Source organism: Pituophis catenifer, unplaced genomic scaffold (genome assembly GCF_029215685.1).
Source record: "Pituophis catenifer annectens isolate HBS135680 unplaced genomic scaffold, rPitCat1.0.hap2 SCAF_1, whole genome shotgun sequence".
Lineage (NCBI taxonomy): Eukaryota > Metazoa > Chordata > Lepidosauria > Squamata > Colubridae > Pituophis > Pituophis catenifer.
The window spans coordinates 283,669,051-283,681,698 of NW_027256881.1; the positions used below are offsets into that span (position 1 = coordinate 283,669,051).

General features: G+C 36.8%; 1 protein-coding gene across 1 annotated transcript in view; it reads right to left on the minus strand.

Moving 5' to 3' along the window:
* TYRO3 (TYRO3 protein tyrosine kinase) overlaps window positions 1–12,648 on the minus strand; it is a 73,651-nt gene that overhangs the window by 59,841 nt on the left and 1,162 nt on the right. The window contains exon 2 of the mRNA XM_070931305.1: window positions 1,484–1,667. Coding sequence (XP_070787406.1) covers window positions 1,484–1,667 — 184 coding nt within the window. The remainder of the gene's footprint in view (window positions 1–1,483; window positions 1,668–12,648) is intronic.

Below are 12,648 nucleotides of genomic sequence, written 5' to 3' on the forward strand. Positions count from 1 at the left end.
CGATGTAAAAAAATGCTTTCAAAAGGCTCTGACGATCCCAGCTGAGTTGCCTGATCGTCAGAGGGTTTTTAAAAAAGTTTTTTTCTTTTAAATGGCACTGACGATCCAAGCTGAGTTGCCTGATCGGGAGGCAACTCAGCTGGGATTGTCAGAGCTTGGCTCGTCAGAGGCATTTAAAAGAAAAAAGCCTCTGATGATTGCTCGGCTCAGCTGGGCATGGGGGGCGGGGGCAGGGATTTTTGCTACCAGTTCTCTGAATTGCCCGCCGCCATCGCTACCTACTCGCCTGAGTCAGTCCGAACCGGGAGCATTTCACCCCTGGGTTAGGGTTAGGGTTGTGTGTATGTGTGTTGTAAAAGTCATAATGGCAGTAACAGCCATGCAATCAAAGCTCTGTGGGTTGTAGCTATCATCTTGACTTTTGATATCTCCCCTTCTCATGGATACCTCAGTATGTCCCTGGAGTCCCTCTACCATAATTTTGAAGAACAGTAACACCATTTACCATTATTTTGCTACAGGCACAAATCTCCTAAAATAAGCTTAACAAACTAACAAAAAACAAAGAGGCTTTCCTCTCCTACAACAAAGGAAAAAATTGAAAATCCATCCACTTAGCCTTCTCACCCCACTTTACGGTAGTTTTGTCCCTCCAAAATGTAATCCCTAAAAAGCTGCCCACTTTTGCCTACAGCAAATCATTCTCCCTCAGGTTCAGGTTGTACTATGGGAGGAAGGGGGGGGCAATTATATTGAACTTGTTCAGCAAGTTTAGGATTTGTTATAAGGATTGCTACTAAATAACGAGCATAGAGTGCCTTAAGCATTTCAGTATTACTGGTATAAGAGGTGGGATTCGCTTACCTTCCCTACCGGTTTGCAAATGTGAGTGCATGTGCCACCTTTGCGCATCTGCACACCCTTCTACGCATGCGCAGTAATCACGCATTATGTCCAGGCGGGTGGGCAGAGCCTCCCACAGTTGCCGATACCGGTTCGCGCAATCCAGAGAGAACCGGCTGAATCCCACCACTGACCCGTTTGTACAAATATTATAAACCATTAGCAACAAAAATGGGGAAAGAACTAGTAAGCATGAAAAGCTTAGATCCGTGTTTCTCAACCTCAGCAACTTCAAGATGTGCGGACTTCAGCTTCCAGAATTCCACACTGGATGGGAAAGTCCTCCTATCTTAAGAGTTACAGTGGTTGAGAAATACTGGTTTAGATTCAGGAGATATTAAGCAAATAAAGAATAAATCCAGGAAACAAATTACCCAGTCAGATATTTTGCCCGGTTCCTTTGGCTCAACCTAAATTATTTCATGGGGCCACTTTGAAAATAAATAAGGGAGGACGAGAGAATCACAAATGCCTTCCCTCCCCACAAAGTTCCACAGAAAAGGGCAAAATAAACTAATCTTTAATATTCACATTCATCATACATTGATCTAGCCTATCCTGTTCTATATGTCATTCTTACCTGAGGAAGCCTATCCAGTGTTCTTCATTTACTGGAATGTACACTTGGTCTATACCCTGCACCACAGCTCCATCCTTGATCCACAGCATCTCTGGTTCTTCCATTCCCTCCAGGCTGCAGTTCAGCTTCACTGGCTGCCCTTGGGACACTGTCAGTTTGATTGGCATTCCAACCCCTTTTGCTTCTGGAAAGAAGAAAGGAACCTCCCGCCCATCCTTGCTCCCCGGTAGGAGAGCAAGGAGGTTGGGAGTACAGCAGATCAATCAAAGTTCCTGATCTGTAGGTGATACAGTCGAAGAACTAAATGCACAACCGCTTCAATACACCTCATCTGAAGATATATATATATATCTTCGTGCTTCGAAGCACGAAGCCGAGAACACCAGCCTGAAGATGACGAATGAGACTTCGTCGAAACGTCACCGAGACATTTCCAATTTTACGTGGGAGAAGACCCGAATAACCAAAGACCTACATATATATATATATATATATATATATATATATATATATATATATATGTAGGTCTTTGGTTATTCGGGTCTTCTCCCACGTAAAATTGGAAATGTCTCGGTGACGTTTCGACGAAGTCTCATTCGTCATCTTCAGGCTGGTGTTCTCGGCTTCGTGCTTCCAGGAGCACGAAGCCGAGAACACCAGCCTGAAGATGACGAATGAGACTTCGTCGAAACGTCACCGAGACACTTCCAATTTTACGTGGGAGAAGACCCGAATAACCAAAGACCTACATACAAACACCCGCGAAAACCTGAGAAAACATATATATATATATATATATATATGGATAATTACAGGATACGAACACTGAATTTCCAGTTACGAAATAGCAAAGGAGAATAAAACTATGCAGGACTTCTTCAACAATGTGCTAATTTAGAAATCAGCAGGGTGAAGCCCAGTAGCAATTTTTCAGCTGTACACGCAGATGAATTAGGTAACACTGCACGCTTAACGCTTTTGAAAGAATTATTCTCAGAACAATAGTACAATTCCACCAAAATTCCCTCTGGATGCTTTTTGATTCCCAGGTAATATTCATTACTTTAAAGAAAGCACAGCTTTAAAAAAAATCATTCACATAGGGGGTCATTCAGTTCACAGTTTCTCTTAATTGCAAAAGCTTCTGAACTATGTGAAAACTCTACGGATGGAAAAGCATGATTGAACGCTCAGCCCTGAAAAGAAACCGACCACTTTCAGAACGTCTCTCTCTCTCTCTCTCCTTTTCTCTTCCTTTTTCCCTCATGTGTGATGCGGAATTACTTGAACCAGTAGCCAGGCAACCCCCAAACTCAGGATACATGCCAAATGCTGATCTCATCTCTCTTTTGGAAAGGTGTCACTAATTCATTTGCAGATTGTGATGTTTCTCCATTTTCTTTTGGAATAAATGTATTCTTCAGGATATGTTTCAGGGCCATCAGGCACTTTTAATGTCAGTGGAGGAGACCATGAGCAGGTATAAGGAAGACTTTTAATAGACCTGATATCCTGAACTATACATATTAAGCATTGGTGGAAAAGATAATGATATATACTACAAGGAAGAAAATAAACTAGACGATAACTAAGCTTCAAGAAGAAGAGATTTCAGCCTCTAGACTATTGCCCATCAATATTATTACATCCTTGGTAGCTTTATCTTATCTTGGTTACTTTTGGAACCATTTTGTATAAGGAGGTATAACTGAGCAATGTTACTCTTTTTTAGATACCGTATTTCAGGCATGCTAATGGCAAAAATATACCATGATGGATGATGATGATGATGATGATGATGATGATGATGATGATGATGATAATAATAATAATAATAATAATAATAATAATAATAATAATAGGTTTTGAAAATAAATATTATACTCACTGATCACTCAATCTCTTTCAGATTGCAGATCAATTATTTTGTAATTCTACCAATGCCTTTGCAAACCAAAACTCCATTTAGGACTAAGCAAAGCTCTGATATAAGTTGACTTATCACTTTATGTTTATTATTCAATATGCTCTACATGGTACTGTCTTTGAAGACCACCCAAAGACCACCCCAAATCTGTTGGTTCAGAATGTAATTGGCCAGTCAGATAACACTGGTTTTATGTGTGGTGCCAACAGATTGATGAATATCGTGCACAGGTTAACCTATAAAGCCCTCCAAAGCTTGGTTCTGGAGTATCATAGAGTCTGTCTACTTTAAGGAGAATCTCCTTGTCATATGCAGTCTTTTTTGAGAGAGAAACTTTGGATTCTTGTATGACGACAGATCTAAGGAACATGGCAGGAGCCACTTTATCGCTAAGTTAAAAAAACAACAACAGTGACAAACATTATTTTAATAGGCTTTTAATAGGCTGTACACCGCCCTGAGTCCTTCGGGAGAAGGGCGGTATAGAAATAAAATTATTTATTTTATTTATTTTATTTAATTGGCCTTCTGAATATTAGGAATGTTTGGGCTGCAGGATTAGGATTATGGGAGTATACATAACTTTTGTAGGTACATCATTTTATCTTGTTTTAATTATAATTATGATTATAAAAGTTATTGCTTGTTTTTATTATGTTTTCTATCTTGGCTAAACTAGTCAAAGACCTGGGATGGAATGGTATAGAAATGTATATATAAACAAATCAATAAACTAGGCTTGAATTTTTGAACTGAAGGATGGCTCAGATATTTTAAATAATAACCAGCCAGAGACTGTAGGAGACTTATGAAATTACCTACGTGAATTTTCATAGCCCTATTATATTCAGATCCATTTTGCTTTGATATATTAATATTTTTTAAAAACATTAGCTTATTGCCAGCTTTCTCCATAAGATCATACCTATATGACCTGATAAATGTGAATGTATGTCTAAAATGTGTGTCTTACATTTAATGGAGTTTAAGAGATTTAATTAAACCAACTGGATAGCTCTGACTATTACAGCATTTATGGGAATGAGCAGGCCAAACAAAGTCAGAGCCACCCAACTTGCTTGACAAGCTTATGACAACTGTGTTTCAAAAAATCCAAATATTGTGATTCCATACCATCCAGCAGTGCATAGTTATTAACATACTCCAAATAAATTCCTTAAATTGTATCAGGCGGAATGATAAGTCTTAGAACCAATCCAACTGCCCTTGGGATAATGGAGAAGAAATAATTACACAGATATAGTGTTACCTTTGCACCAGTGAAATTCCACTAGCAGAAAAATATAGAATACAGAATAACAGAGTTGGAATGTCTTGTAGACCAGGGATCCCCAACCCCATGACAATGGTCTATTCAAAACTGGGCCACATGAGTGGTAGACCGGTGCGCATGCACGCACAGCTCCACTCACACGAGTGGCAGCCTGGTTCCCTTCTCACACACACACACCAGCCAGGCCACCAAGCCACAAAGTTGGGGACAGCTGTTCTAGTCTAACCCCCTGCTTAAGCAGGAGACTGTATAGCATTCTGGACAAATGGCTGTCCAATCTCTTCTGAAAAACCTCCAGTGATGGAGCACCCACAGCTTATCTCTTTGATAAGCTTCCATCCATTACTTCTTGTTCTGCCCTCAAGGGCTTTGGAGAATAGGTTGACCCCCTCCTCTCTATGACAGCCCCTCAAATATTGGAAGACTGCTATCATGTGACCTTTAGTCCTTCTCTTTGTTAGACATAGCCAGTTCCTGCACCGTTCATTGTACATAAACTCATTGGAGTCTGAATGATAAGGAGAAAGAAACATTAGAATCCTCTATTCACACAATGGGCAGTCCTGTCTCCAATAACTAGGTAGTGTTAGTCCTGCAAAAAAGTGATAAAACATGGCCGTGTATTTTTGTTAATTTATTATATGTTGTTAATTATATATTTTCCTATTGATTAATTATATTTGTCCTCTTGCCTTATCTCAAGAATCCTAAAGAAGAAGAGATTTACAAACATCTCTGTAGTAAGTAGTGATTGATTTCCAAATGACAAGCTCAGCATCTTTAACCCCTGAGCCTTCAGGCTCCATTCAGATCTTAATGGTAGTAAAAAAAAAGTAAAAGAAACAGGACTACTCATAGACTAAAAAGTATTTCATGGTCAAATCACATAGCTATATATGCCAACGAACAAACACACACTGTATTCTACCTATTGCTTCTCTTGGTGAATCAGTTGTGACAATTCTTCTTCTTTCCTAGATCAAAGCCAAAGCACACAGTGCAAAATGTGAGAACTGAACCTGCGTTTCACTAATTTCCTAGAAAGCAGACACTACATCTGTCCAGTGTATTCATAATGCACCTCTACAAAATATTCGTCTACCAATGATAAACTAGCAATTGCACTCATTGAGGTATAATATTGACTGATGACGTACACCATGCTAAGCTATGATTTACTTTTAAAAGATTTAAAATAAATCATAAATAGTTCTGTTCATGTAATATGTTTTTCAGCTCAACAGGACAAGCCCTGTTGAAGATAATCCTTCTGCAAGGAGTTTAACTATATGATATGCAGAAAAGGGCTTTCTCTGAAGTAGCTCCTGGATTGTACAAAACATCCTTAGGAACATGTACTTCCATTCTCCTGCTATTTAAGAAATAAACATTTATGGAGTCCTTGGTGCTCTTTGAACTTGGTTGTTTGCTTGTTTCATTACCCAACTGAATTAATTAATGTATCTATTTGTATCCATTTTTTAAAGGTTTTTATTTTTACATGTCCACCAGGCATGATAAAATGTCCCTTCATAATGTTCACATTTCCAGCAAAGATTTTATATTTTAGACAATTTCTTTGGTGACAAATACCTATGATACATAATTTTATAAACATTCTCTTTAATACTAGAGCATAATGTAAATTTTAATCCTTTCAACCACATATTTTCCCGTTGATCTATCTGCATATTAGAGCCAATCTTTTACCCATTTTATTATGCATTCTTTCGCTTGTTCTTCTTTCATATTTCAGCAAATGTTTATACATTTTAGCAATAACTTGTTCATTATTAGTATATAATTCTAATCCAAACTTGCTTAGTTTTTTCAAAATCATAGTCTTTTATCCACTTTAAACTTTTCTATTAACTGTACGTAAGAAAACCATTGACAAGAACATCCTTCCATTATCAAATATTCTTTTTATTTCATTTTATAATCTTGAGAGAAATTCTAATACAGTACATTGTAATAAGTTAACTATTTATGTTTACTTGCTATTTCTCTTCTATAAACTGTTTCTTGGGCTGAAAGCCACAAATGTGCTTTCAAGAAGAATCTAAAATAGCCTGCCTGAGATAAAGACTTTTAAAATCTACATTTATGTGAATGCCACTCAAATTTCAAATAGTGACCTTCTAAATCCAATAACCTCCTATTTCTTAACAACACCCGCTTTTCATTCAAATCAAACAGCAGGATGCAAAATATAGTTTAAAATCTGGTAGGCCCAAATTTCCTTTTTCCTTCACATCTTGTAATACCTTATATTTAACTCATGTTTTTCCCCTTGCCGTACAGATTTAGATATATCCTTCTGCCATTGTTTAAATGCTACGTCAGTTGTCACAACAGGTATCGTCTGAAACAAAAATAACATTCTAGATAAAATATTCATCTGAGTCACAGAAATTCTATCTAACAATGACAATTGTAACTGATCCCATCTTAACATGCCTTTTTGACTTCATTATCTTAACAGAGTTATTTGGAAATAACATAAAATTCATATTTGTCATAGTTATACCGAATATTTTATCTTCTTCTCAATCTTAAAAACTGTTTTATTCCTCAATTCCATTTGATTTTGTATCTTCATATTTTCTGTTAACATTTCTGTCTTCTGTTTATTAATCTTGAAATCTACTAGTCACCAAAATTCTTTTAATTTACTTTTAATTTACTCAATCTCTTTTAAGGAGTCTGCCAAAACCAAATCATCTGCAAAGGTTTCTGCAACCATTCATCATGTTTTAGCCTCCAGCCTCCTTGTTGCTCTTCTCTGCATTCTTTCCAGAGTCACAGCATCTTTTTTGTATTGCTATGATCAAAACTGGATGCAATATTCCAAATGTGGTTTTACCAAAGCAGCATAAAGTGATACTAACATTTCATGTGACTTTGATACTATCTTTCTATTGATGTAGCCTAGGACTGTACAGTGCTGAATCATATTTAAGTGGTTGTCCACTAGGATTCCTAGATCCCTCTCAGGGTAACTGTTGTTGAGCCATGTACCACCCATTCTATATCTGTGCCTTTGGTTTTTCTTGCCTAACTGTGAAACTTTACATTTCTCCCTACTGAATTGCATTTTGCTAGAAAGGCCCCAGTGTTCAAGTCTGTCAAAATCCTTCTGGATCTTGAACCTATCTTCTAAAGTATTGGCTATTTCCCTCATATTGGTGTCATTTGCAAATTTATAAACTTTATAAACTTATATAAACTTGTCTCGTACATTCGTATCTTCCAAAACTTTAAAGAAAAAAATCCAGTTCAAATTATTAAAAGGGACATGATATAAGAAAATGCTTGCCCTGCCAATATTGATGGGGGTTTTCTCCTTGATAGTTTATTTCTTTATTAAACAAATTTGCATGGTCATTGGTCACCCAATTCAAACATGGTGAGTGCGAGTGACTTACAATATTTAAAATTCATTGTATACAAAACCCCAAAATCCCCACTCCCCTTTGATTAGAGTATTGTTTTCTGCTTGATTATTTTGGTTGGTGTTAATCCTTGCTCATTTGGGTGCTGGCTGCTGGAGTGACTGTGTTCTCCAGTTCCTCTCCAGCAATCAACACCCAAAAAAGGATCTACCAAGGAGAAATCAACCCCACCCCTCTAAAATGGAAGGGCAAGCTACTGTATATAAACAGGGAGCAAACACCACACTCATTAGCACTGGTGATGTTACCTAGTTGGGTAATGAAATGTCTGCAAGCAAACAACCAAGTTCAGAGAACACCAAGGACTCAACCCTGAGCTACAATAGATATATTCTCTTCTATGGAAAGTAATAATCTCTTCCATCAAGCATTTAGTTAAAAGTTTCTATTTAACCAATATTGAAATTTTAACTTATTAAAATTTATTAAATGTTTTGACTGGCTTTTATTGGTTTGTTTATATCTGAATTAGAATTTTCTTTTCAGTTGTAAGACTCGTTGATTGCCAAACAGATTGAAAATTAGTGTATTGGAGGGAGGGAGAGAGGGAGGGAGGGAGAAACTACATTATAGCTGTGGGCAATGTGTGCAGCAGCAACATATCTAGCAGCAACATATATAGCACATTCTGTCAAAAATGTCCAACTACTGTACAGTACATTTTTGCTGAAGTTCTAATATCAGAGCATGCTACGAAGTTTAGCACAGACTACATACTAAGATTTGGTGAAGAGGCTTTTTAATTATGATACCGAAGTTGCAGATTGCTTTCTGCAAGAGATGTGCACTAAGCAACCACATTGTAGCTCTTCTAGTGGAAAAATGAGTTTTTATTTTCCCACTTTTTTTCCAACCATAAAACCTTGTAGGGGTTTTAAAACGCTTTATACTAATCTCCCGTTGTAGTTGTTTTATATTGCAGCCAGTTTTGCTCTTTTTTTTCAGTTCATATTTGTATTTTATTTCTTATATTGCTTTATGTTATTTTACTGTAGTTTTCTAAATTGCTTAAAGTATATTGGTATGCAATATAAATACATTACATAAAAATAAAGAAAACCACACTTGTGTAACTAAGGAACCTCAGCAGAATAAAGCATTTTGCTCTATTATGGATTTCTACTGGCTTAACAGCCAGTAAAACCAGTAGTTCCCATGCCATTTTCTTTGTAATGTTTTCTTTGTTGTTCGTTTAACTTAAGTAAATTGCTAAGAGCAGCGAAGCTGGCAAAATACACTATGTTTAGACACAGCACTTTTTTGTAGCTAGGCTAAGGAATTAATCACACACTCGGAAACATGATCTAACCCCTTATTATTTAATTCAACAAATGGGATTAAATTACGTGTGTTTGTGCATGTGGGCATGTGGCAGAAAACATCCTCCTTCTCAGTGTGCATCCTTCTGAAGCAATAGAGTTTCTGCTAGTCGCTCTATGATCATGCCATAGATACAAAAAAATGGGTTTTATAAAATGACAGCCTTATGAAATAAAGGCAATATTTGGCAATAGCAAAATTGCTCGGCTTTTCAGTAATCCACTTGCTAAAGTAGATAATCATGAACAAATAGAACTATCCTTGTGGACAACTTCAGATTTAAGACACCATTCTTGCTGAAATCTTAAATAAGCAAAGTGCATTTCACATTTGAAGGAGAGCCCTGCACAAAGAATTTTAAAAAAAGAAAAAGAAAAGAAAAATAAGGTACAGTATATTTTTGGCTTTTGATTATGGAAGTGAATAGGCATTAAGGCATAGGTAATTTTGGAAAAATCATAGGGCAGGTATATATTTTCTATGGAAAAGCACAGCATTCATTCACATGCGTGGATGTATGCACACACAACTGTTGCTTAACTGAAGCATGGTCAATAATGTATCATAACAGTGTAATGATTATAGAAATAAGAAGTTGCTTAACAATTTTTTGCATTGAAGGAGCACCTTGACCTTTAATTCTATACCTTTATTAACCAAATAAAAGCTGCCTAAACAGTTGGGTGTGTGGGTATGAGAAATACACAAAAGAAGTTGCACAACGCTATGAACTCCCTACCAGTTTCACTCTTTCTATTGGTCTAATTACCCAGTAAACCACTATTCTCTTTCAAATTAGGCAAGAAATTTCAGTTTACTTATGCAGCTATCAGCTAGGTGTAACAATTAACTACCAAGTCCAGCTATCAGCTAGGTGTAACAATTAACTACCAAGTCCTTCTAGACTTGCAGTATAGCATATTAACTTTTTGGTTTGGCAACATTCTTTACTGCTAGCAAGTATTGGGATTCTTAAGAGGGAGAAAAGGAAACGGAAGTGTATGTCTATCAGAGGAATATTCCCCTAATTCCCATTGTATTAGGTGCCAGATATGTAAAACCACAATATAGGTTTGCTTGAATTTGGAACAGGCATCTTTAACTTAGGTCCTCATGCTATATTGCACATATAATTCCCAGAATTCTGAAAATGGTACTATGACCACATCGGTGGTATACCAGGTTGGGGAAAGTTGACTTGGAAAGAGTTTCAAATTGATGACTCCATGCTACAGGTGTAAAACTAATCAGCCTGCTTGTATAGTGAGAGTATTTGCTAATCTCACACATTATCAGTGGCAACTAAAAGTGATGGACACTTCCTAGTCCAAAAGATGCATGGCTCAAGTTCTTATATTTAGAGGAACCTTAAAAACCTCAGCATTTTCAACATGCTCTTGTGGGGACTCTAATTAGTTTTTCTTTTCTTCTTTCTTTCTTTCTTTCTTTCTTTCTTTCTTTCTTCCTTCCTTCCTTCCTTCCTTCCTTCCTTTCTTATTTTCTCTTTTCTATCATCTATCTATCATGTATATCCCACTTTTATTATTTTTATAGATCACTCGTCAGCAAATACATACAATGCTTCTTCCTCCTCCTACTTTCCACACAACAACCCTGTAAGGCAGGTTATGCTGATAGAGAATGACTGGCCCAAAGTCACCCAGCCAGCTTCATCCTAAAGTGGGACTAGAACTTACAGTCTCCTGGTTTCTAGCCCGATACCTTAACCACTACACAGATTGTACTACCCAAAAGAGGTACAACAGAGGACTACAGTTACAGAGTCCACAGAGCATGGAAGGATCTGCATGCTTTCCAGATACTATGATCTGAGTCTGCAAGTAAGATAAGATCCACATTAATTCTCAAAAACATTTTCCCAGAAGAAAATATCCAGGATGGTTTTTGACCCACAAACCTAAATTATGTCAAAGAATCAGCAGTACTGTTTTCCTTCATTTTTAATTTTTTTTTAATTCTATCTATTTATGTCCATTTCTTATTTTCTACCCACAGTTTATTTTGACTCAATACTGACATCAGCCTTCATTCAGTCAGTCACACTAACCAGCTAACTTTGGAAACTGGTAACAGATGGATCCCACATGGAATTATTAGTTCATGACCCAGTGACAACATTTATGGTTCCAAACTACAATAATTCACCAATAGAGTGGGAGGGTGACGGATTACAATAATAGAGCTGCTCCATAAATAAATGACTTCCAAATTGTAACCTCTCTGAGTTAGAAAACAAAATATTAATTTGAAGAATTTTACAAATGTTACTGATTCATTAGAAAATCAATTTATTTGTGCATTTGTGACATTTCAGTAGGGATCTTGATAAAACATTATCAGTATTTCACAAAAGCATTAATGAAGCATATAAAGGGTGGTGTACAGACATATTTATTCAAATTCTACAAAACGTTGCGTCAGTGGTATATTTATTACCACTTGTAGAAGAAGTAAACAGTTTTTTTTTAACCTCTTGTCTTTCCATAAAGATGAATGCTTGGGATAAAGTCACAGAGAGAAAAAGGATACCCTTATGTTCAAGAGCTGTAGCCAATATTCAATTATGGAAATATAAATAGAGCTGCCAAAGACCTCAAATATGTTTATGATGTTGACGCAATAAAGAAGTACTAAAATAGCCAATGATTCTCATTCTAATAGATATTTTGCTGCCTGAGATATAACACCAAAACATGCCTGCAACCTTTCATGGACCTTAGCCAGTCATAGTGCCTGAAGTCATCATTATTTTGGTACATGGACAGAAAACTCCACAAGTATCTTTCCCTTCTGCCATACCAGCAGAAGGGAAACATACACTAAAAAACAAATCGCTGCCCTTTTACCATCCACAACTTCATCTACCTGGGACAGCTGCCTGAGGAATCTATGGCATTCCAGATGTTAATGAATTACAACTCTCAACAGCCCTAGGCATCCTGGGGAGTGATGCAACAATTGAAATTACTGTTCCAAACTACTGGAGAGTCGCAGATTACCCACCCTGCCCTGATGACGGAGCCTGGTTTTAAGGGAAAAACCTTTAAATATATTTCATGCTGAATATCTGTGAATGAGCATTCTCATAGAGTGTGACTTTTTCAACCTTCAAGTGTGCTAATCCAATCAAATCTTCACTTAAAACCTC